The 27,647-nt window shown below is 37.3% G+C and overlaps 1 protein-coding gene across 1 annotated transcript in view; it reads right to left on the bottom strand.

Annotated features, from left to right (window-relative positions):
• SACK1B (scaffolding CK1 anchoring protein B) overlaps positions 1-27,647 on the bottom strand; it is a 48,448-nt gene that overhangs the window by 19,855 nt on the left and 946 nt on the right. Inside the window, exon 2 of the mRNA XM_007434770.4 lies at positions 16,009-16,513. Coding sequence (XP_007434832.1) covers positions 16,009-16,452 — 444 coding nt within the window. The 5' untranslated portion in view covers positions 16,453-16,513. The remainder of the gene's footprint in view (positions 1-16,008; positions 16,514-27,647) is intronic.

Raw genomic sequence — 27,647 nt, 5'->3', positions numbered from 1 at the left:
CTGTCTGTCCTACATAGTGGCTATTACAGTCCTTACACAGTATGTTGTAGATGACTCCTGTTTTTTCTTCTCGGGCTACTGTGTCTTTTGGTTTGCTTAAGATGTTTTGGAGGGCTTTAGTTGGTTTGTGTGTTACGGTGATGCCGTGTGGTTGTAAAAGTCTACTGGTTGCTCCTGAGAAGTTTTTGATGTATGGTAGTGTTATCCTTTTCATAGGTTGTGTTGGTTGCACTATAGTGGGTTGAGTGGCAAGGCACTTTTTAATAAAGTTGCGTGGGTGTCCATTTTGGTGGAAGATATTGTACAGGCAGTCTGTTTACTTTTTCTGGTGTTCTGGGTTGCTGCAGTGCATTTGTATTGTCTGAATAATGTTCTTACAGAGCTCCTCTTGTGGGAGGTTGGGTTATTACTTTGGTAATGGAGCACTTGGTTAGTGTGGATTGTTTTTTGATAAGCTTGTGTTTCTATTTTGTCATTGTTTCCTCTGCTGATGAGAATATCCAGGAAGGGCAGTGTGTTGTTGTTTTCTTCTTCCCTTGTGAATTTTATTCCTTTGAAGATGCTGATTGATTCATGTGTCCTCTCTAGCTGTTCCTTTTTATGATGATGTAGATGTCGTCTACATACTGGATCCATAGTTTTGGTTGTACTATATGTGTGGGGGTGCTATAGTTTCTAGACACTGCATTACGCTCTCTGCTACGAGTCCTGAATGAATAGACTTCCTACAAAAGATTTCAGACTGAATACTTATATCCATATCTGTAATTTCTTAAACCCTTAAGCCTAGTAGGATAGAACAACAAGTGAAACCAAAATGCTGAATTTGGTTTTCTGTCATGAAATTCTTTAACAAATTTGAACCAGTAGTAGGTACTATTGGAGCTCATCCATCTTGGGCATCAAACATGTTTTAAAATCCTTTCCAAGTATTATTAGTCTTTTTTTTTATCCAAGCAACCCCTATTCTTCCAAACTGATTTTTTTTTTTTTTAAATCTGCGCTCAGTCATTGCTGACCCTGCAGTGACTGCTTGGACGAGTCCTTGCAGTTTTCAAGGCAATTGTTTTTCGGAAGTGGTTTGCCAGAGCCTCCTTCCTAGGGCAGAGCCCAGCTGGCGAGCGCAGGAGGCGGGGTTTCCGTTGCTTCGCGCCCTTTTCGGGAGCGCATGGTTTTTCGCGCTTACCGGCAACTGCTCCCAACTCCTTTTTTGCAAGGCGCCGCCAGCATTTTTCCTCCCATCAGAGTGAGAGTACCCATTTATCTACTCACATAAGTTTTCGAACTGTTGGGTTGACAGGAACTGGGGAGGAAACAGGAGCTCACCCTGTTTAACGCGAAGGCTGGACTCGAACCGCTGAAGCGTCGACCATTTCTGGCCAGCAACTTTCAGCGTCATTAAGCCGCTGCGCCACCGCATCCCTTTTCCAAACTGATAAGTAGACTTAAAATGAAAGTTCATTGAGTAGATATTTGTTCACCATCTCAGAAAATGTGCCCTTATAAAGTAGGCATAGGAATCAGAAAAACAGAGAAAGATTAGAAAAAAACTGTAATAAGCAATTAAACAAAGCATCAACAGATTAAAATTATACATGATTTGCTAGTTTCTATGAATTGATTTTCATTCTGTATTTCAATAGGAGAGAATATATGTAGCTCAGGGTTGAACTGTAGAACCCAAGTCCATTATTCTGTATTTTTTGTTTTAATCCAACTTATATATGTTGGAATGTACACCAGTCATTTGTGAGTAGAACAGCCTATAAACTTAATAATTTGGTTAGTAAATAAATAAATAAATATCTTTGCATGCTGGTGATAATTAATGGAACCCAGAAAGGAAAATATTTGAATAGAAAATAGACAAGCAAAAAAATCTTTGTTAGAAAATGAATCTGCTGTCTCACAGGTTTAAATTTGAGCCAATAAAATAGCTTTTTTTCCACCAGGCTCCAAAAACTGTCATGTATTTTATGAAGGTTCTTCAAATTCCAATTTTCTATCAGCATAACCAACTATATAATTTGTCAGAAAAAAGATAAAGAAAATAGAATTATCAGTTACATTTTAAAAACATAGCAGAATAATATTCCAGTGTGTAAAGTTCTGCTCAGATGTATGTAAGAAGTCTGTTTTATTCATAACTTTGTCAACATTAATAACATAGCATTCCATCGTGGATTTATGCAATCATCATACAATATATTATAAAGCTTCAAAGGAGCTTTAAAAAGGAAGATTATGTATAATGAATCTAGGAAAGAAGCATTTATTTTTTACCATATGATCAGCACAATCATCAAACAGCAGATTTATCATGAAGGTTTTATATATGGTAGGTTTTTTTCTCTCCATAATATGCTAGCAATAACTATCACTGGGAAGTTGTCTGCTTTATATCAAGTCAGAAAGCCAGCTTGGTATAGTGGTTAAAGACACTAGACTAGAAACCAGGAGGCCATAAGGTCTAATCCTACCTTATGCATGAAGCCAGCTGGGTAACTTTGGGCCAGTCACTCTCAGCCAAGAAAACTGCAGGGGCTTTTCCAGGCAATCAAGCAAGAGTCAAGATTGACTCGAAGGCACATACATTCACACAAAAGATGAGTAATAAGAAAATTAAAGTGCTGACAAGACAAACCCAAATAATTCACAGGGACTGAATCAGTATTTACTGATCACTGAATATCACCCATGAGTCACACCATTAAGACATAACATATAGTTAGGCGAAGCTGCTAACTTTGTGTTTCTACCTATCTTAGAGAAACAAGATACCTGAAATTACACAGCAATCAAAACAGCACCTGGCTTTTAGGTATGAGGATTAACATGTAAATGTATTGTGGAACTTTTGTTTGGTTTTTACCTCCCTTTCCCTCCCCCCCCCTTTGTTTTGTAGTCACTCCACTGTGTTTCATCAGAAATCCTATAGCAAAAGTTCCTTAGACTATTAAAAAAGTGGAGGAGGAAAAGAACCAAGTTGTATGTATATAGTGAATGTGCTATGTAAAGTCTTGGCTATAATTCTTAGCAAGAAATTCCAGCATCCTCCGCTAAATGCCAAAAAATGAAGATATTTCTTCTTCAAATATAGAACAGAATTTTGTGATGCAGATTTTATGCAGGAAAGTACTGAAGAGAGAGCTAACAATTCTTGCTGTATAAATAAAAACAAGGTTCCAAATGGTTAAAACCAACTAAAGATGTGTTTCACTCCATCCTGTCTCTTCCATATAGAGAAAATAATATCTTCTATAAATTCCTAGTCAGCTTTCCTTTACAGATGGTTTGAGAAGTTGATGGAGAGTAGTGTTCTGGAACCATACTGCCCTTATGGCTTCTCCAAAGTGGGTTATTGGCCAAGTCAACTGATCACAATCTCATTTCCCTGCATGTGATTACAATCTTCAGAGGAATTACTAGAGCTCTGGTAGGCTCATAGGGTAGGAAGTGGCCTTTTAGATGCCAAGCTGTTAAGGCCAGAAAACAAATACAAAGCTATTTGTAACTGTTTGCAATTTGCAAACAGTTTTGAAGAGCAGAGCAAGAACATATTGCAGTAACCATGGTATGATTATTTCATCTTAATAAGAGATGATAAAGCCATGGACATTATGGCCAGATTCACTTTCCTAGAAAGTCAGACAGTTGGCACAGAAGCTGAAAATTAGCAATGGCATTTCGAGCCACCACTGCCATCTGATCATCAAGAAGCAATGCTGGACTTGAGAATCCTATAATATTCCACAGAGATGCGAGATCATCTACTGCCATTTTGTCTCACCACATGCTTTATTTTGGAAGACAATAAGGTTGTTGCAAACACTCCTGCTTTCAAAATCTCTATCTTGAGCAACCTGTTCTCTACCACAACACAGTGGAAAAGAGATATAACATTCCCTAAGCAAAGTATTTGCATTGTTAAACAAGATGTTTCATTACTCTTAGAGCAAATACAGTTATGGGGAGAAAAGCTGGATATTCTCCAGTTTGTCCTAATTTACTCTCTACAGAAACTTAATGAGCCCACAAAAAAGGAAAAGAGGAAATCCTAGGCCTTCTGAAAATGAACACATGCAAAACTCATAAAACCTTAACATAATTAATTGGTTAATACATGTACGTAAAGAAAAAAGGATTATAGTAAAGGCAAGCTATTTATCAAAAGGAAGAAAGAAAACCACATAAGAGAAAATTGAATACTGCAGCTTAGAAGCATGAAAATTTTAAGTATAATAACTCAGCATTAACATGTGACTGTATACTGCTTTTCAGGATGCATTTAAGTTTTTTATTCATTCAGTGCCAGAGGTCCAAGTTATCTTTAAAAAAACAAAACTGTGATTCAGAATTCCAAGGCACCATTAAATGTTATACGGAATTATTCCATATATAAAATAAAGGACCGAGCTTCCAAAAATAATGAATAAACAGAATGAATTCATTTCTGAAATCATTTAAAATGACTTTCCCAAGAATGACTTTCCCAAGAAACTGACTTTCTTCCCAAAGACTTCAGCAATTTAAAATTCATAATCAGCATCTCCCCAAAGGTTATTTAAAAATATTGTGCTTCATTTCTCTTGAAGCTATTGAAGAAAGTGGAGGCCAGCCACTTTACCTCATGAAAAGTTTAGAAGGAGATGATAATACTGATATGAATGGCAAGAAGTCAAAAGAGATTTAGAAATACAGACATTCTCTTCTATAGACTTTGAAATTCATTGCAAGGTGAACTTTCCAAAACTGTGCACATCACACAAAATTAATTTACTTTCAGATGAAACCTTAAGACCACTATTATGTTTCATAAAACACTAGCTATATCATAAAGTACCCTAAATTTAACAACCCACTCACAGGAACAACCCCTCCCTCATACAGACACACACTTCCTTACACTTTAAGTAGAGAAACACAGTCAACTTGAGAGGAAAAAAGAAGGGGTGTGAGAAATCCCTTGAGTTTAGAGGAGTGGGGATGAAGAAGAAAGAGAAGGAAAGGGCTGGGAAATTCAGAAATGGAAAGAGAGAGGAAGGGAACTAGTTATTCCATCACAGGAGAGAAATTAGTGGAAAATCACTTTAGAAGGCATTGAGAGAAACCCAATATGTAATTTGGGAGAAGCGTTTTGTGGGTCTGAGAGAAAATTATTTGAATGTGATGTTTCTACTTGGAAGAAATACATTTAGAGAAATTAATTTTAGAACCCAATAGTTTTAGAATAATGTATTTAGAATTGGTAAAAATAGACTTATGTCCTAATAACATGGTAGATATACTATAGCAAGAAACAATAGGCTTAAATAAATGTATTTTTAGCTTCACCAATGCATCTTTCTTTAAAAAATGGGATTTTTCTGTGGTAATAAATATTTTGTTTGCTTGTGCCCCATGGCTGTCATTTTGTGGCAGTGCCTTCATGCTTACTTAAATATCCACATGTGGCCAGAGACCCCAAAACATGGAAGATCCATGATTTAGAGCAGCATTTCTCAACCTTGGCAACTTGAAGATGGGTGGACTTCAACTCCCAGAATTCCCCAGCCAGAAAGCTTTAAGATGTGTGGACTTCATGCTGGCTGGAGGATTCTGGGAGTTGAAGTCTACCCATCCTGAAGTTGCCAAGGTTGAGAAATGCTGGTTTACAGTATACATATTAAAAATGTTCAAATCTAAACACTCTAAAAACCAGACTGAGATATTATTTAATGCTAAGCTGAAGCACAGATGTCTCCAAGCTGTGAACATAGTGGCAGAAATACTTCATGGGAACCATGATATGAGACCAAGTTAATTAAAACATTTAATGCATCTTTGAATATATCATGTACTGCATTTAAATGAAAAATACAGCATCCTGTGACGGGACAGTTCCTCCTAATACAGCCCTAGATTGGGGTTCAATTGAGTTTCCCAATCAGCTCTTCTGTGGTTTTTAAAATTTTAAGAATGTGAAAGGATTTTTCTTCACAATCTTCATTTTACTAAGAAGCCTTGTATTTCCTTTCTTATCTTATTTCAACTATTTCATACTAAAAATCACTACCAAATTTGGCCAAATTTCACTGGTGTGATCTCAAGGCGTTGGGGACTGCCTGTGGACTGCAGGTTGGGCATTTGTACCTAATACAAAGAACAATTTTTAAAAGATTTTTTAGTCAGAACTATAACTACAGAATCAAAAACTTCCAATTCTACAATAGCGGTTAAACTGCATTTCAAAAAAAGCATGTACAGGTAGTCCCCAGTTTAAGAATGAGTTCTGTTCCCAAGGTCTGTACTTAATCAAATTTGCATGTAAGCTGGAACAGTATTACAGTATTATTGTATAACACTTTATAAGTAGTATTGTGTAATTAACTCAAACCATTGCACATTTAATTCGAATCACTGCATATTTAACTTGAAATTGTGTATTTAACACGAATTTTGCTGTAATAGGCTCCATTCTTAACTATGGGTTTGTAACCAAGGCATTCTTAACCTGGGGACTATCTGTACATTAAATGTAAACACAAATTGAATGTCACATGTAGAATGGGCTCTAGTTGTACCACTCGTTATAAATCCTTTACCACTCAGGTGATGGCCAAAAGCAAACACTGCTGAAACTGGATTAAATTTAGTCTCATTCTAATTAGTACCGAAGAGGTTTTGTCATATAATTGTTCAGTTCAATAACAAGTACCTTAATCCATGTAACTACACAACTAATTTTCTTGCTGTTTTACGCATATAAGGGATATAACTCAAAGACAATGCAGTGATCCCACTTCACTGCCAATTTTATTTTGCCAGATGTTCTGACTGGTTTTACATCACCCGATGGAGTGAACCATGAAGTATTAGAAAAGCATATGAGCATTAATAACCTAGTTTTCTAGTAAGGGAAAGAGTGTCACATTACATAGTACTGGTAGTACTGGCCTGTAACCATGTTCTGGTTATTTGCAGGGAGGAAAACATGCTTTAGAGCAGGGTTCTCCAAAGTGGTCAATACTGACCATCAAGGGTTGATAGAACTATCTAAGGGGTTGATGTTGTTGTTATTATTATTATTCATAGTACTATTAGTTAAAGTAGTATTTATTAAATTATTTTCATATTAAAAATATTTGGGGGTCAATGAACAATCTGGAACTTCATGAAGGGGTTGATGAACAGAAGAGTTTGGAGATCCCTGCTTTAGAGAGATTCAAACAATTTTTTTAGGAGTGTTCTGAATATACGGAATAATTACTGAATTGGCAGACATCCAACAACTTCTTACCTCACACCTGGCTGGTTTTAAGAAAACACAAAATACGTTTCTCAATTACTCTTTCAATAATGATTTGTTATCAAACTTAAGAAGCTGCCACAAGGAGTTTCCCTTCCGTAATAAATATGAATCCCCATATAGCTAGAAGAAAGAGGAGACTGAATGCTCGAAATGAAAAGCATTTCTGAACATAACTCACAAAATGACAGAAGCTGGGTTAGAAAAGCAGACAGGTAAAATTGCATTTGCTGAAAATGCAGCTACTGTTTGAAAAACAGCCAGGACAGGTGATGCCTGTAATTAAATGCTTGGATACTTGTTTCAAACTCTTTAAGTTCAATAACTCATAGCTTTAACTTCTATATAGCATTAACTATATAGCATTGACTACTTTGGAGAACCCTGCTCTAAAGCATGTTTTCCTCACTATAAATAACCAGAACATGGTTATAGGCCAGTACTACCAGTACTATGTAGTGTGACACTCTTCCCCTTGCCAGAACACTAAGTTGTTAATGCTCATATGCTTTTCTCATACTTGTTCCAAACTCTTTAAGTTCAATAACTCTATATAGCATTTACTTCTATATAGCATTTCATTCTCACATCCTACAGAACTGGAATGGCTGGAGCTGCAATTATCAATCAGTGTACAAAAGCTAAGATTCCAAAGTAGGAATCATACTTTTTTGGCATATAACAACAAATGAGTAAAAGCCTAACAGGTAACAGCCTAGCAGATACAGTACAAAAAAGATAGTTACAATCCTCAAAACATTTTACTATGACTTGTTACAGAGTGGGGAGTTGGCTAGTAATTTGGACCAAAAGAATAGTGCTGTGGATTAGATTTTCAACTGTCATTATTTTCAATGTTTATTGAGCTTTCTGCCCATTCTGTTCATTCTTCAAACAGTCTAATGATAAACAACCTAGCTAATCATCCCACTTAATGACTGGAACATTTCAGCTGCAGACAGATAAGCACTGTTCCCCAGGATAACATAAGTCTACAGGTAGTCTCCAGTTTAACAATGAGTTCTGTTCCCAAGGTCTGTCCTTAAGTCAACTGTGTATGGAAGCTGGAACAGTATTATTGCATAATACTATATAAGCAGTATTGTGTAATGAATTTGAACCATTGTGTATTTAACTCAAATCACCGTGTATTTAACTCAAATTTTGCTATAATAGGGTTGTTCTTAACTGTGGGTTGTCTGTAACCCAGGCATTCTTAACCCGGGGACTACCTGATATTCTGAAAATTGCTAGTTGCTGCTTCATTCCATCTAGGTGTGCAACAGAAGCCAAGATACATAGGCAACTCTTTTCACCACTTAAGTAATTAGCTGCTAAATAACAGTACAATTTCTCCAAAAATAAAGAGTACCATTCACAAGATGACTCTTAGGGGATAATGCCAGTTATTAAACACCAATTTACTAGTATTCTATCTTTTAGAATGCTCCCTACTGCTCTTACCTTTGTCCCTTTTCTAGGCAAGATAGCATCCTTTATACAAAGTACTGGGTTACAACCACCTCATATTTTTATTTTCTAAAAAGTGTATGGGCACTTCAGGGCCCACAAATATTCTTAGAAATAAAGGTGAGGCTAGAGGCTGACACTTTGCACTGGAATGTACCAGATTTCTATTTTTTAGATTAAAAGCATGTCTTAAAATGCAAGAAGTCAGATATGAAAAGGAGCTTGACAAGAACCAGGTGTCTTTGGCAATACAGTGGTACCTCTAGTTATGAACGCCCCTCCTTACGAATTTTTCGAGATATGACCAGCTCCAGCCCCAAAACTTTACCTCAACATGCAAACTCCACCTCAAGATACGAACCGGATCCGCGGCCATTTGCCCTGCTGCCACGCGGTCGCGGCTTCCTGTGGGCGAGATCGCGGTAGCAAGGAGACGTTTGGTGAGGCTTGTGGTGTGTTTTGTGGCGTTTGGAAGGTTTTTGTGGCATTTTGAAGGTTTTTGAGGTTTAAAAATAAAATGCATATGTTTCAGAACTGTTTAGCTGTATTTACATTGAACCTTATGGGGGAAATTTACCTCGGGGTGCGACCAAATTCGGAGGGCGGATTAGCCGTATTTACATTGAACCTTATGGGGAAATTTGCCTCGTGGTGCGACCAAATTCGGAGGGCGGAACGGATTAACCGTATTTACATTGAACCTTATGGGAAACTTTACCTCGACTTGAGACCAACTCGAGTTGCAACCAGAGTCACGGAACGGATTAAGTTCGTAACTAGAGGTTCCACTGTACATTGGGACACAGGAGCTATTGGTCGAAAATAATAAACTTCAAATAAGCCAATAAAAATCAGTAAGCCAGTAAATAAAAATTAAAAACCTAGTAAGAAATCAAATCAGTAACATGGCCAGTTTTCACTGCTTCTGAATACTGTCTGAAGTGGCTGGGGGGTGGGGGTTAGCTTAATGTCTAAAATCATTGAAAGAACAAGAGGAATCCCAGTGAAGAGAATTCAGAAATGAAGATCTATTTCATGTGGCCACCCACTGTACCTGAGTTAACAGGAATATGCAAAGCAGACCTGTGGTTTATGAATATAATTATCTGATAGGTTTATATCAATTAATACAACAAGGGATGTTTAGTTGCATGTAGGAAGTGTACATAATTTTAAACAAACTTTTATATAAATAACTTTGTGTGCAGCTGAAAAGCAACTGCAGTAAAGGAATGAGTTTAAACACAGCAGTTACATAGAAGGAGATCAGCTCTGCTCATACCAGCAGGAATTATAGATGTATGTGCTGGAGAGAGAGATTCTTCAGGTGAGCAACCAGAAACCCCCAAGGGCTATAAAATCAACATGTTTTTCTCTTGCGTACTGAGATATTTGTAAATGAATTGGGGTAAAATAAACTACCATGAGCACAATGTGTTATCAGGCTTAAATAATATTCCTGTTGGAGGAGGAGAAAAAGGATTGCTCAGGATGTGGGCTTCCTTGCACCTACAAAACATTTGTTTTTGATCAAACACAACAGTTTATGTGGCTTAATGAAAGAGTATAATTCTACTAGATTTCAGAAAACTTTGTATAATTTGGTCCAAGGATTTAAATGAAAAAGCTGGCGGGGCTTTCCCCCTTATTTCATTTAGAATGTATAAAAGGGCTTTAGAAAAAAATGTTTGTTATATTGACCTGGTTAATTTCATCTACAGTACTGAGCTTAAAGAAAGCATAAGCAGTTCTGTTTTTGCTCAGACTTGCATCTCTGTCCACATCAAACCAACACTATGTTTTCATGCCAGAGAAGTTCTGTCATGACTCCAAAAGCAGAGAGGTTTGATCTTATTATTGGTTTGTTTGCTATGGGATCGGCTTATTTTACATCCTTGATGGTAAAAATCTAATCCTTATTTGCAATTAATGAGATTACCAATCAGTTGGGAAGAAAAAAAAATCTAGTCCAGCCTGCTTTTCTAACAGCAGCTTGAAGGGCAGAAGACAGAGAAGCGGCTTTCCACAGAACTGATACTAATATTATCACTTGCCTACAGCAGAAGTTCTGGTTAAAGGGAACAGCTAGAACCAAGTTAGTAGTTTCATCATGAACAATCCATCTGAAACAACAAGATGTTTTCAGTTACTGTTTCTATCAGACATATCTATTTAAATACAAGAAGCTTTAAGATCCCATAATAATGCATTTACATTATTTTGGATTTCAAAGATAATATACATGTTAAGATAAAAATGAATGTGTTTATGGGGAATGTGCAATGACGACACCAGCTTTATCATTCTCAAGTGGGCCATTTGCTTTTCTAGATCTGTACAGAACTCCAAGGCAAATCCTGAAAAATAAACCTTATAATCAACACAAGTATTACCTAAGAGCAGTACCGTATTTTTCTCATTACATACACGGTCACACGCAAACAATTCTTCCTTTACAACTATTGTAGAGATTAAAAAAAAAAAAAAAATTGCATTTAGGAAAGGATGACCTCATAAATACTCTGCTACATTACTCTGCTTCAGACTAAAAAGCTCAAAGTCTCTCTCAGAATTAAAATTGTCTAGATCAAATCATGTTTACAAAGTGTGGTGAATTCCACCATTTCCATCCTATTTACATGTAACTTGGGAAAAAGAGAGCAATTAGCAATTAGCTGTTAGAAAAATGAAGCAGCCTTTTTCTACCACCTTGAGACCTTTTCTTACTACTCTATTATCATTATCTAGCTTTTACTGTTGAATTAGGATTATTACAAATGGTAGTATAGCAACTGCCTGCATTTTTAATCCACCCATGATAAATCACAGCATGTAGAATTGAGGACTAGGTCAGTCTGCAGGCCATTTGACTTTAGTTTTGAGATTACAAACCATCCTCTATTGCATTATTGTTCACTAAAAATTGCCATGGATAATTCAGGCGCATTCAGATGTTTGATAATACTACCTTCTGCCCCAACAGTTTTTGTTGAATGCCTCTATCACCAATCCTTCATATTTGTAATGCCTTTAATGGACTATTCTTGTTATTGAAGACAAACAGAAGCTGGATAGTCATCTATTGGGAATGGTGTAGTGACTCCTACAGGATGCAGGGGGTTGGACTTTATGTCCTCTTAGGTCAGACAGACAGACAGAAACTTTATTTCGGTCCTTGACCAATAAAAATACTTTCTATAAAACAAACAAAACAAAATTATCCCCTAACATCAATAACTGTTAGCAACCATTTGTGGGCGAAGCTTACACATAATGTAGCAGAATTTGCTACTTTTAGAGAAATACATTTATCTTGGTTATTTAACAGATAATGCATATAAAAATTATCAGAGGGTCCTGAAAATTTAAATAAAAGGGGGGGGAATCAACTGGTGGTGAATATCCCTGTAGAACTGACAATACAAAAGGACCTCTTAGGTCCTTTCCAACTCTATGATTCTACAACAGTGGTGGCACTGTAATGTCTGAACATCATCAACCTAGGTTACATAATTATGTCACAGTGCTTGTATTCCTTTCTCTATTCTTTGCAAAAGACTTTCATCTAAAGCAGTAGGAAACCTCATGGGAATTCCCACAGTATCTTTTTGCCATGGGACAGATGGGAGTTCCAATCCAAAACACCAAGAGAAAAGTCACCAGTCTCTGTACTATGCATGTTTTTGTCCCATGATGGATGCTGCCAGCTTTCAATTTTTCATTTCAAACATAGAGAAGTTTAGATTATTTGGGGCTTGTAATATCACAGACTCATGAAATAATACTATTTTCTTCAACACGTTCAGAATCTGAGATTTTTGCCCATCCATCATACAAGACTCTAAAATTTTTGCATTGTAAATAAATACATACTTACGCCTCCTGAAGTTTTCTGCTAAATGATTTCTTGCTTATAACTTCTAATGTTTTGTTTCTAACTTGTTTTATCAATAACACTGACAGAAGCCACCAGTACACTTTTGACAATATTCCTTAACAGAGAATTGCTACTGAAGAAGCAATTTGAAGTAGCATTTGCTTCCAGAAGTAGTTCCCCTTCATTGTTTACTGGGTTCACACTTCATTATATCCATAATTATTAATTTTGGAACATGCAGGACATAACATTACCTGTCACCAATACAGCATCTATGATACTGCCACTCCTTGTCAAGCCAGCTATTGTTCTAAAACATCATTAGATCTTGTTCTATGACTTGATGGAAAGACAGCTCAGCCAATTATCAACCTGATTATTGGATGACATATAACTCATTTTTGAATGACTTATATAAATTAGGATATGTTTTTTGCAAGCTTGTTCATGCTTTGAGATACGATTTATATTTACCAAGGTGGTGTAGTGATCACAGGCAGAAATTATGAAACTGTACATGCACAGCTGCCAGTCCTATTCATTCAACCCTTGTAGGTTATATACCAAGCCTATCTGTTGAAGACAAAGCAGCTCTAACTTTAATGCTGGAATATATGTAACGCTCAGTGCCATTCTTGTTCACAATAACGTATCTTTTGCTACATTCAACTTTATAGGAATGAATAATCACTTGCACAACAAAAATTCTCTTTACCCCATTGCTAATGTATCCCCCAACCCAAAACTATTCCAGAAGGTTCTGCAGCTCTCCAAAACAAATTGCACAGTAGGCTAAAAGGGAAGGAGGAATTCATATCATTGGCAGCTATGCTTTTTATCAGGAAGCATCATCCCCTTGTGCAATCTTTCTGAATATACTGTACTTGTCTTATGTCAAATATCTCCCATTTATTTTAGAATTGGTACTGTCAATGCTGTCATGGCAACAGACGGCATACAAACAGTGTAACCTCTTCAAATTCTCCTTAAAAGTATATTCAACAGTACAACCCTTGGAACACATATCTCCTAAAATTCAGACTTGTACTATCTCCATCATTATAAATAATAACCCTATCCTACGAAGAAGTTTTAAAACTTTTAAATAAAATAAGTAATGTGCACATACATTGTATTAATGAGATAAATGTCAGAGAATTATTAAGTCCTCCAAATTCTGGAAGAAAGCAAGAATGAAAAATATAGAGTAGAATATCGAAAAAGGCTAGCAACTGTACAGTATTGTCCTTATTCCATTAACTTGGTTACAGAAATGAAATTTCACTCATTTATAAACTCTCTGACAATATATTTGGAAGATCTGGAAAAACAGAAGTTTAATTTACTCAGCGTATAACTAACCTGGAATTCCAAAGAACTAAAAATCTGAATATTTAATTGGCTGGATACTATACTATCAAACTCACACAAATGTCTAAAAGCTGATCAATAATTTTTCAAATTAACTCAATTCATCTACATAGTCAAAATGATCTACGATAATGCTATAACAAGTTATTTTCACCACTCAGTGTTGTAATATCTGGAGTATACTGCAATGACTGAACATGTTTTTGAGCTATGTCATGTCTGGTCCTTTGCTAACAATTGCTAAAAATGATGGCACTGACATAACTGTTCTCTAAAATTATACGGAACTGACTAATAGTGATTCAATCAAGAGTTCCATGTGAGCGAAAAAAGGTACACGTAAAGTTCCATTTATATTGCAGGAAAAATCCATGGACCATATGCAAAATAAATTCTTATAAGTTCAATTCCCTCCACTGAAATATAGGTAGTCCTTGACTTATGACCACAGCTGGGACAGGAACTTCCATCGCTAAGCAATCTGGTCATTAAGTGAGTTGCGCCTGATTTTACGACCTTTTTTGCCACAGTAGTTAAGCAAATCACCATAGTCATTAAGTGAATCATGTGGTCGTTAAGCAAATCTGGCTTCTCCCATTGACTTTGCTTGTTGGAAGCCCCTGGGAAGGTCACAAAAGGCAATCATGTGACCCCAGGATGCTGCAACTGTCATAAATACATGCCAACTGCCAAGCACCCAAATTTTGATCATGCGATCTCAGGGACGCTGCAACGATCGTAAGTGTGAGGACCAATCAGTCACTTTTTTCAGTGCTGTCATAACTTCGAACCATCATAAAACAAATGGTCATAAGTCGAAGACTACCTGCAAATGAAGACAGCTTGGCAGGTAAATAAATGCTACATATGTATAAAATAATACAGAAGGAAGGCATGCACCCCAACTTTTAAAGTACAGGTAGTCCCCGGGTTAAGAATGCCCAGTTTAAAGATGACCCATAGTTAAGAACAGAACCTACTGTAGCAAAATTTGAGTTAAATACACAATAGTTCAAGTTCATTACACAATACTACTTATACAGTATTATACAATAATACTGTTCCAGCTTACATACAAATTCAACTTAAAGACAGATCATGGGAACAGAACTCATTCTTAAACTGGGGACTACTTTATTAAATTTGGAGCAAAAAAGGGAAGCAAGTATTGTGGCCAAAACCTGGCTCACCTAAAGCAACCAAATCACTTTAAATATACAACATAATTTTATTTGGCATGCAAACAATACAGTGTACACTGAGCTCCCAGCAAAGCATTGGCAGCTTGTTGGCTATCCCTGAGCAAAGGCAGAACCATTTTTATATACCCTTGGCCTATTACATTGCAAAGACAAGACAAAGAAAAAGGTACACAATGTAAACTACAGCATGACATTGGAATGCTTTTGATAAACCCATCTGGGTGAACTTCTTGTTATTCATCCTTTTCTACTAGGTCAACATGTCAGCTATACTACCTTTGAGATATGGTCAGTAGAATATAAACTGTTTGGTTTACTAGGCCTTAAGTTTGACAACAACTGTGTGTGACAGGCTCTAGCAATTTCCTCTATACTATGGACCTTATCTAGTTTATGCTCCAACAGCTGCAATTAGCCACATCATGAAAAAAAGCTTAGATGTTTCTTCCATAATCTCAACCACATTCCCAGTTCCACAGTTGCTTTTTAAAAAAGAAAATGTGGGTTTGACTCAGAATATTTTCCCCCTCATCTCTATTTTTCTTAGTTCTAAATAAATTTCCTGTTACCTTTTTAACTTTACCTTTTTAATAGATATTTATATTCTTAGAATTTTTGTAGACATTTGTAAGTTCCTTGAAAGTGTATGAGGCAACTGAGCAGACAAAAAAGATCCTTTTAAATTTTGATCAACTTTGGTTGAATAATAGGCATTGATTTGAATTCCCAATAAAATCAAAGTCATATACCCATGATCAATATATATTTCATTTGTTTAACAGAAAGAAGAAATAATTTACCTTTCTTGCTTCTTTGATCATCTTCCTAATAGTTTCTTTTATTGTAAGGGGTTGTATTCGTGGGGGGTGGAAAAGTAGTTCAATGTTTGTACCACCAGACATGCCAGGCATTACATAAGGCCAACCCAAGTCAAGATTAGGAGCTTCCACATCTGATTCCATAGGCCAGTATGTTCCTGAGGAAGAGGCATCATCTACACTGTTGTCAGTAGCATAAACCATGTTTGGGGGGATTTTCTGAACAGTGTTCAATATATAATTAATCTCATCTTCTGCCAGGAACTCAGAACATCTTTCCTTAGCAAGAAATTCTTGGTAAGCCTCTGAACCGCTTTCAATTAACACATCAATGGCAAGTCTGTAACACTCCTTGTAGTGTGGCTCAAGGTAGTTGTCAGATCTGCATTCATCATGTAAAGATGACAGCAAAGATGAGGTTTCCATTTTCAGAGTTATTTTGGATCAAAGACTTCTTAAACCTCCATGCATACACTATGGAATATACCTAAATCAAAAAGAGGAACACAGAACAATCAAAATCTGTATAAGAAAATATAAAGTATGTTCAATGCTATTCAAACTAGCATGAATATTTCCCATGGGTGGAGTTTGTTTTAACACTATTTTAAAGTATTTTATTAAGTATATATTAAAGCAATTAGAAGTTAAATAAGCTTGGGGAAAACTACAAGAGAGTCAGCAACTTGCACAAAATGTTTTCAATACAACTGATCATACATTATGCAACAGCCTGATTATTTGTGTTTCTCAGTCTTTTTCAACATATGCATTTGGTAGTTGACAATAAATTCAGCAATCTAAGTATGTTGTCTCTCAAAGGTGGTTCAGAAATCTAACATATTTATTTCCAGCTATCCAGTCCAAGTGGCTATCACCTTATGTACCAGTCTTTTAGATTAGCTTGGAACAGCACAAAGGCCAGCAGTGGCTACAAGAAGCAGATGTTAGCTCTTCAAGGTAGTTCGAACAAGAAGCACAAATCGTGAATTTATTGTAAGGTTATAGTGAGAGAATCTTGCAAGTGTTTATTGTAAGGTTACAGTAACAGAATCTTGCACGTCTGAAAACATTTCTCCCCTCCCTTACTTCTACTTTCCAAAAAACTAGGAGGGTCCCCTCTGAGACACTTCCCACTCTCTCTTTCCTTCTGTGGGGTGAGATATTTTTTGCATGATGGTTGTCTAGGCTGTAGCTCTTCCTCCTGTCTCCTAAGGTCATTCTCACAGCCCATTACAGCGGGATACAGCAGGATTCTAAATTCACATATCATAAGCCATAAAAAGATTTGTTTACTTTTGATCAAGCATACCGCAGTTTATATACAATGGATTATGGCTTACCTAAGTGTTTAGACCCAACCAATTGTTGTTTGTTTAGAAAATAATGATTAAGCTAACCATGGCTTTGCACCATGTCGGACTCCAGCCAGTAGGTAGTAGCACTGTTATCAGATGAAGATGAGCTCTGAGTCAGGCCAAATTTAAATAATGATGCAGACCCAATGATTACCAAATCTTAATCTATACTGAATACTCCTGAGTGACCCTGAGTCATATCTTCTATTTCAAGCACAGACCTACATGTTGGATAGAGGAATAGAGCTCAACTGCTTGGTCATTAACAGAACAGAAAAATTTCAGGCTCCCTGCTTTAGGTAATTAAGCCATTTGTTTCAGTGCCACAACCCAAAGTCAAATCCTTTTCTTTAAAGAGATCTTCGAATTGTTTTCAGAAGTTCAGGAAACCTTCAAAGATGTAGGACATATTCTGAGAATTTACTTTTCCTAATAGATGTATCCTACATTTGTACCATGACCCTTGTAGCCTGTTCCTGGTTATAGAATCACATTTATAAATATGTAAATTGTAATTATGAAAATATTATCTGTTGGCTGTGACTGCAGCAGTGCTTAAACACTGCCAATAATCCTGTGATTGTGAAAAGAGAATGTGTGTGTACCAATGTGTGTGTACCATAAAGATAGTCTCAGTGTGCGCCTGACTCTTGGTGATTGTGACCCAAGAAGTGGTCTGCCCCTGCCTTCTTCGAGAATGTTTTTTCAACTTCACAGCCTAGCTAATAGTCCTGGAATTTCTGTGTGGTTCTGTCATCCAAGTATTAGACAGGCCTCATCTGGCTTAGCTTTCGAGTTCAGACATGTTCTGCTAGGTGCTGTAACTGGTTGCAAAAGTTTAACCTGGTAGCTTCTTTACGTTATATCTACTGAAATGGATATGCAAAACTCCACCTATGCCTTCTCCTGTTCAAACTCTTTTCTTTCTCATATCTTTTATATGGAAAGATTATCCCAGTGTGTCCCAAACCTGCACCTGCCAAATGTCTTTGGACTACAAGTCACAGTTCCTAAATTCATCAGCCAACATGCCCTTCAGATATATTGTAGTCCCAAATTGGGGGAAGACTGGGCTGTAAAAAAGGTATGCAACTTATCTCCAGTATACAGAATCTGAGTGCTCATTTTATTATTTCCCAGAGCTGATCTAATCCACTTTCTGCTTGCATACCCAATCAGCCTACATCACTTCTATGACTAATTAAAAAACCAACCCTTAGGAATGATTTCTCTGCCACACATTTGAATAAACACTGAATCAGCAAGCTGCCGATAGGTTTAGACCCTCAAAAGCAACACCTTTTTAAGATCTACAGTTTTTTTTTAAGTCAAAATGTGTTATGAATGTTTTCTATGATTGGAAAACAGTTTTGCCACTAAAAAGAAAAGCAGAGGTTCATTGTCCATTACTTTTAAACATACAGTTGTTACACTAATAGCTAAATTTTATATAGCATTTAGTCAAGGAATAAGCAACCTAGTGCTCACCAGATATTTTGAATTTCAACTTGCTCCAGTCCAATCAGTTCATTCAAAACAAGGGATTATGGCAACTTTTGGGCAAGACATCTGGCTGGCGCTAGACCAAGGAAGAGAAAAATGCTGGCGGCGCTTGCACGGGAGTCGGGAGCAGTTGCCGGTAAGCGCAAAACCGCGCTCGCCCGAAAAAGGGCGCGAAGCAACGGAAACCCCGCCTCCTGCGCTCGCCAGCTGGGCTCTGCTCTAGGAAGGAGGCTCTGGCAAACCACTTCCGAAACAATTGCCTTGAAAACTGCAGGGTCAGGACTTGTCCAAGCAGTCACTGCAGGGTCAGTAATGACTGGGCGTAGACAAAAAAAAAAAATATATATGCTAGCTGGTTTGCTGGGTGTTGGGAACTGCTATTTTTGCAACATGTTTCCATGTATGAAAATAATCTATGTGCAAAAAAGTTTCCAAAAGATAGTGCTTTGCTGAACTGAAATTTAAAGCAGATTAATCAAACACAGTTCATATTTGTAGGCCTAGAATTTTATTACAGCAACTTTACTAACTTCTGAATTTGGAATTCCATAAATGAATGGAATGGTCTATTTATCCTTGTGAAAACCAAACAGCAGCATGACAAAAATATATTGTTGCACCTCTCCAATTGCAAACAATACCTATCATTCTGTTATTTCAAAATAGCATAAAATATTGTAAAACAGAGACAATGAATACTTGATAACTTTGACAGATTATATGCCCAGTAAGAAAAATGAATAATAAAAAATCTTATTAAATGTGTATACAGTTACTCACAGAGCTGCATACTTATCTTTCAAGAGATTCTCCAAAAGCCAAATGTTAAATGAGTAAGTGCTGAATGTGTACAAGTAAAAAACATGAATTAAAAGATTTCACAACATAGTTTAAGCTAAATCTCTTAATTCATGTTTTTACTTGTGTATACAATTAACAATTCTCACCCTTTGTCCCTCACTTTTATGCTTTATAACTGTTTCTACCGTATTGATACTGATACTGTATGTTATTGTGATTGGTGATATGGAGGGGGAACTAGTTCCACAGAGCAGGCACAAGAACAGAGAAGGCATGTCTCTAAGGACCCATTACAGGACACAGCTTTAAAGAGGGGACCCCCACCATGTGCAACTTTGTGGGATAGGTAGCACTAACCAGAGATAGGCAGCCCCACAAACAACCCCACAGGCAGTCCCTATGTCATGTAGAGCTTTGAAGATGATAACCAACACCATGAATTGCACCCTGAAACCTACCAGGAACTAGTACAGCTCACAGAGTAGTGGTGTTATATGAGTGTATCAAGATGCCCTCATTACTACCTGCACCAATGCATTCTAGACCTACTGCAACTTTCTGATGGCCTTCAAAGGCAGCTCCATGTAAATCACATTGCAAAAATCCAACTAGGAAGTGACTATGGCATGAGTGACTATGACTAGGGCCTCCCAGTCCCAAAGTGGGTGCAATTGGTACTACAAGATGGACTTGTTCAAAGGTCCAACTGGTTATGACCATCACCTGTACCTCAAGCAGAAGCCATGAGTTCAGGAGGACCTCCAAATGATATACCAGCTCCAAGTAGGGGAGTGCAGCCCCTTCCAAAAATCACAAGGGAAAAATCCTTGGGGGTAGGGCAAAAGCCCACAGCCACTTAGTCTTGCTAGAATTAAGTCAAAGTCTCTTCATCATCATCCAGACTCCCACAGCCTCCAGACAATGGGAAAGAACCAAGACAACATCACTTGTTGGCCAGAGGCCAACTTTATACTGTATACTGATGTTATTTAACCTGGTGCTGACAGATGACTTTATCCAAGAGCATCATGTCAAACAGAAGTGGTGAGAATGGAGCCCTGAGACATCCCACAAAGCAGGAGCCTAGTGCCAGACTTCTCCTCCACCATCCAACAACACTGACTGGAAGTGGCCCAGGAGAAAGAAGAACCACAGCAACACTGGGCTTCCCACTCCCAATCCCCTGAGCTGGTCCAGAAAGATACCACGGTTGATGGTACTGAAGGCAACTGAACAGCAATTAAGGTCCAAAAGGGATGTACTCGCCCATCCTGAGCCCACTACAGATCATCAAAAAATGCAACCAATGCAGTCTCAGTGCTACATCCTGGTCTGAAACCTGGGGTCCAGATTTCCTCCAGGGCCCTTTGAATCTGCAACCAACCACCTTCCCAACAATCTTCCCTAAAAAGGGAAGGCTGGAGACTGGATGGATATTGTCCAGATGCACTGGATCCAGCAGTAGCTTCTTAAAGCAAGGCTGGACCAATTGTTTTTGTCTTCCTTACATATTTGTACAATATTCCTTCTTTCATAAGGTCCATTAGAAGTTTTAACATTAAAATTGATTTTAATGGATTTTCCTTAATGTTTAAGTATTTTCTTTTATAGAGTACATTGCATTAAAAGTTTTCTCATTCCTTAACCAAATTATCCTCTTCAAAGATCCTCAAAGGTTTCATCTCATGTAAACCATGAATTATTTGATTAATTGGTTACAAATCAGCTTTACTCAGTTCTTAAATTAGGGCTTCCAGATCTGGACTGCAAAAATCAAGATGACAGCAATTATATACAGAAAACGTAGCACTTTGCTACCATCCAAGGGTCATCCATATTTTTGCACTCAACATCTAGTACCCCTAACTTAAATCTTTTTTTTTTTTTTTAGCAAATATAATTTCCATTTCTTCATCAATCTTGCTTAAACATCTAGTTCTAGCAGGCCCATGTTTAATATACTTCAACATTAAGTTACTTAAAAATATTAAAAACTGGTCAAAGGGATGAAATTAAAAGCCTACTATCCTGGGCTCATATGCTCTCCACCTCTATTGTCTTTCTATAAAGCTTAGAAATGTTCACTTTTCAGTTAACCATGGGTTCTTGCGTCTCTCAAACTAGAGAGTATGATTTACCATCATGGGTAGACCCAAAATAAATTAATTTCAAATCGTGTGATAGCCAACTGGGATACTGAAATGAAGCTCAGTCCTGTACCTCTGAGAGGGTTAGTACTCACACAGACAATGAAAAACAATCTGATAGCAAATTTCACCATTGCAAAAGAGGCAGAGGGAAACATGAGCAAAAAATAAAAAAAGGGGGGGGGGGAGACAGCCCACCAGGTGGAAGCAAGAAAGGGGAACAAAAATGTTTGCTTTCTGTAGGTGCCAGAATTATTTCACATAGCTTCATAACTTTTCTTCAATAAAAGATTACTTACTGGAAGTTCCTGAATTTCTTGGGTGCTTGGCTGACTGATTCCAATCCTGCTTCCTAGGTGAAGCCTAACAGCCTTCTTATCTACTGAACAAACACTGAGCTATAAAGTATAGTGAACTGATGTCCTTCCTCGGTGCCTGGAGGCTGTGGGGATCTGGATGGGGAACAACTGGCTTCAACTGAACCCTGGCAAGGCTGAGTGGCTTTGGGTTTTGGGACCTTCTGTATCTGAGGATTTACCATCTTTGGTGCTGGATGAGATTTATTTATTTATTTATTTAATAGGCTTGTCCCCGCCCATCTCCCCACAATGGGGGACTCTGGGAAGCTTACAACAAATTAAAATCAGAAGTACATGATTAAAAGTTATAAAAAACCACACCTACAAAGATAAAAAGACTAAGGTGAGGTTGCACTGCCCCAAACAAACTCGGTGCACAATCTGGGAATCCTTCTGGACTCATAACTCCTGCTCGAAGAACAGGTGGCAGTTGTGGACAGGAGGGCCTTTGCACAGCTTCCTACTGTGCTCCAGTTGCACCCTTTCCTGGATCAGGAGGCTCTACTTTCATTCACTCATGCCCTAGTCACCTCCCGAATGGACTACTGTAACACACTCTTCAAGGCTGCCCTTGAAGAGTATCCGGAAGCTTCAGCTGGTGTAAAATGCCGTCGCACAAGCAGTTATGTGTCCCCAGCATGTCACACATCTGCTCCGTGAGCTGCCTTGGTTATCAGTTTGCTTCCAAGTCCAATTCAAGATGATGGTAATGACCTTTAATAGGCATGAATGGGGCCAGGTTTTCTGAGGGACCGCCTCACCCCAATAACATCCACCCATCCTATCAGGTCCAGCAGGAGGGGCATGTTGTGGGTCCCATCAGCCAAGAAGCTCCTCTGACCCAAGAGGAGAGCCTTTACTGCTGTGGCACCCACACTTTGCAACATCATTCCCCCTGAGGTATGGTTGACCTCAACTCTGTTGGCCTTCCAGAAGGCCCTCAAAATTTGGTTTTATCATCAAGCCTGGGGATCCCATGGAAGCGTGTAGCCCATTAAATGGCTGGTATAAGTCCATTCTTCCCTGTCTTTTTGGTATTATAGTTTTTAATTGTTTTACCTGTTTTAACAGATAAATTATATTGTTCAGTTTTGTTTTAATTGCGTAAGCCACCCAGAGTCACGTGCAAGTGAGCTGGGCAGCTGTATAAATTTAATAAATAAATAGTTCTAGAGCAAGCTGATTACTAACCGAGTTCTGCAGTGCTTCACATTTGATCCCAAACAAGTGTTTTCTACCATGCAAGGGCATGAACAGTGCATCTGTTCACACACTTTAAAGCAAATGCATATTTTTCCAGGATCACTTGGCAGCTGCATAATCCTGGGGAAAGATACAACTGCTTTAAAAAATTGCATGCAAACAGTTGCTGTGTTCTCATTCCCACATGCTCCAGATCACCATTGATTCTAAAGTAATGCACAGCCCTAATTACTAACAGGTGGTGTTTTTATAACTATGGCATTTTAAGCATGATGGCAATATACACTATATACTTATTATTTCAATTTATATCTTTAGAATGCTCGAGGCAGTTAACAGACATCGTTATCATTATAATTCAAGGCAATTAAAATCCAATTAAACCAGCAACTAGAATGATTAATCCACTTAGAAAAGTTTGCTGAAGAGGTCTTCTTGATTCCTTTCTTAAAGATGCTGAAGGAGAATCAGTCATTTCAAGACCTTTAAGTATGCACACATTGGTAAGTGGCAGATTTGGTAAAGAGATTCCAGTGAATCTCAACAAGGGCCTTTTAAGATTTCCTCTAACCTAACCATTAACTCATATATGCAAAAGTTACTTGGAGATAATCTGTAAAGATCTTGTATAATTTCATGATAAATACAGCTCCATCTTTTAATCTAGTGTTACAATATCAAGCATTTTCTGTTTATCATCTGAAGGTGAATATAAGTGAATAAATTGAAATTGAATTTTAAAAAGTACATGATACTTTGCTATGCTATAACAATAGTTAGCAGTATAGTTTTTGTGAATCACTTTGAAAGAAAAGTTCCATACTTTTATATCTTAGAGTATCAAAATCTAATTAGTGTAAAATGCTAAATATTGGGCTCTCCATGAGGATCACTGAGAGCTCCAGCTGCTACAGAATGCAGTGAAAGGCCTTTTTCTCTTGCAACACTAAGGCACTGTATAGTTAGTCTGGTCTAGCCTTACAGTAATTTTTATCCAACCTGCTGTGCTTTAACATGAGGTACAAATCAAGCCATTATGGCTTGTTCAACTAACCATGTTTTTAAAATAACCTAGTTATTGTGTGTGAAGTAGGCCATGATAATATTCTCTACTAGCTATAGCAATCACTGATTTTCAGTAAGAAATACCATCTTTCCCCATAGCTTTATATAAACAGTACTATTTCACCAAGGACATAAAATGCACAATACTTTTGGTTTGTTTACAAACAATAACTGCTACACAGGATGATTTTAAAAAGATCCACAAAGCTTTAGAAAAGAAATCTGTAGGACTACATTGTAAATGACCAGAAACTGGCAGCGGAAAAAATATTAGTAACATAATTATGAAGATGTACATCAGGGAATAAAACAAATCCATTTACACTTGAACAATGAAGTAATTCTCTTCTTTCATATTACCCAAACTGAACTCTGTCAGCATAGTGGCTAACGAGAAAGGTTCACATCTCACCTGTGACAAAAACTCTCTTGGCAGTTTTAGGCAACTTATAATATCTCATCCTTAGCTGTACTTTACACCGAACCACTAACATTGTTTGTGTATGACATGTTTAAATGAATGCAAATATTAAATAGCTTGTTGAAACACTATTAAATATTAAATAGCCTGTGGAAATTCTGCCTTCTCCAGAAAATCCCAAACAAATCTAGACTTTAACCCCTTCCCTTTCATGATTCATTACAATTAAAATTTCTATTCTATAAAGGTCTACTGTGGTATGGCCTTGATTGGTGATTAGTCGATCACTGCTTTGCAATGTGCAATAATCAATCCTGTTCCATTTATCCTCATACACCTCCACCCTTCATGAATACAGCACGCTGTACTTCAATTAATGGGTATGAGGCTGGGAGTTTGGCAAAGGAGTTCCGTATATATTCATACACACACACAAATCCTTTTATTTATAGTTACAGTTATTTTAGGCCCTTGTATCCGTTACATCAAAATATTTATAACAGAATAAATGTTCTAATTTACCGTAACTTTGCCTATGGAACACTATTAATATTTAAGTAGGAGGTATTTTATCTTTTGATATTTTCCCAGTGAACCCCAAGAGAAGCTCTGTTTTGAATACTATACAGAATATTAGAATTCCTGTCTCAAACAAAAAGATTAATAACCTCTGCTGAAATAAGTAGATTGTAAAAAGCCTGTTATCCATTGTGGTAGATTTTGTTGTCCTATTTTTTCATCTTTTTTTTATGTTGTTTGCCGTGGGAAAGAAAAGAAATATGCAAACTCCAGGGCTGGTATACTTCCCTCCACTCCCATACCACAAGTATCTTAAGAGAAGTGGACTTTTGCTTCCTCTCCCACCTCAGTATATCAGTGGAACAGCACTAGCACAGATCTGCTATATCCCATGGCTTCTGGGATATTTTCCTGAGGATCACAGGTCTGCAGCTTTTTCAAAACATCAGAATTTAATAAAGATCAAGTTAGTGCAAAGTCTAACACTTGTTTCCACTGAAGCTTTATTGATTTGCATTGTAACAATAGATCACTGGTTTACTTTTAGCTGCTTATGTGTAAATAGATAAACCCTTATCTTACACATGAACAAAACAGTATTTTATTGTGGATTGTGACATTATGTGCTCTGCTCCAAGGGAGCAGGAGACAGCTGTCTTGGGGTGGAGTCTTCCTGTAGAGGTGTACTGAGATAGGAAGTAGAAAGAAACTGAAGGTTTGGCTCTCTTGAGTGAGTGTAAGAGGGAGGGAAAAACAAACTCCATCAGGCTTTCAAGATTCTGTTATTACAGCCTATATCAATAACGTATTCTAGTATTTCTTGCAGTGTTTGTATCCTGACCTGGTCTACCTCGAAGGGCTGACACTATCCATGTTTGTGATAATACAGTTCTTGTCTAATCCACTTGTTTTCACTGAAGCGTTACTGAATTGCAGTTCAGTAACAGGTCTCCACTAGTTTTTGTGCTGTATACACTCATATCTTTAGATGATTAGTGCTACGTATAATCCTTATACATGAATAAAAGATAATTTTAATGAGAATAATGTCATTATTTCCTTTGCTCCAAGGAAGCAGAAGACTAAATTATCTTGGGGTGCATACCTGAGATAAAATTTTTCTATCTAATTTCCTCATTGGTATATCCTAAATTGTGAAGGCCTGAATGGAGGAAGGGTGTTGTTGTTGTTGTTTTTACTGAGCTTTCTTCCCTAAAGAATTGAATAGTGCTGTTTCAGAGAAAATCGCATCCCAGTCTGTTTTTTGCCTTCATAATCTTTAAGGGATCTTTAAGCTTCTCACAATATAAGTATAGGTTGTGTAATTTAAAGATATGTAAATAAAATAGCTCCATAAGACACAAGAAAAAGAAAATAAAATTGAGCAATTTCTACAAGTCTTAATACAAGTTAGCCAAAATATATAAAAGGCAGGATAAAAATCTAATAATAATAATAATAAAAATCTTGTACATCCTAACTTGTAAAGGCTGTATGCTCACCACCCTGGTCTCATCAACCAACACGCAACTCTTCCTGGCATACCAAAAAAAATATAGTAAAACCAAACGTTCATGTTAGGATGTGGTATTTCAATTTATGATGAAGATGATTTTACATTAATGGTTTTTAAATGACAAAAACGGTTTCTGAGAGATTACTCTATTGGGAGCATATTCGCTGCTTAGATTTCTAGGTTGCTTTCATTCAGGAGCTCAGTGGCACAGATGCACGCCGCAAACCTTACTGTGCTCCAGTCATGTGATGAGTAATTCTGAAAGCAAAAAGGAAGCATAGCTGAAAAGCACCATACCCACCCCATAAAGTTATCTCCCCTATCTTTTCATTAGACGGCAACATTTTTCCTCTCAGACTTGTCAACAAGAGTAAGGGAAATGGGGGAGAGAACCCTAGTAGGGTAAAAGGGCCGGAGGGAGAGGGGGAAAAAAAATTTAAGCACCCTCCCTTCCCAATATGAAGCTGGAAGCAAAACGTTTTCGAAGGTAAGCATGCACAGAATTCCAGCCTGAATGGCATTCATTCAAAGTTTCATCTTCGCATTCAAAGTACAGCCAGTTTAAACAAAAAGCAATTCCAACATCACAAAGCGGCCCGAAATCTCCCCAGGAAAAGTAACAGAGTTCCATGGAACCGTAAAGCCTAACAACTTTTATCTGCTTTCCCTTAACCATCCGTGGGAGGCAAAGAAAGAGATGGCCAGATTCGATAAACAACACTCACTTTT

The sequence above is a fragment of the Python bivittatus genome, unplaced genomic scaffold (genome assembly GCF_059951505.1).
Source record: "Python bivittatus isolate LINGU-HERP-01145 unplaced genomic scaffold, Pbiv_v1 ctg000020_np1212, whole genome shotgun sequence".
Classification (NCBI taxonomy): domain Eukaryota; kingdom Metazoa; phylum Chordata; class Lepidosauria; order Squamata; family Pythonidae; genus Python; species Python bivittatus.
The sequence above is the reverse complement of the archived record's forward strand: the minus strand, read 5'-3'. Positions and strand labels throughout refer to the sequence as shown.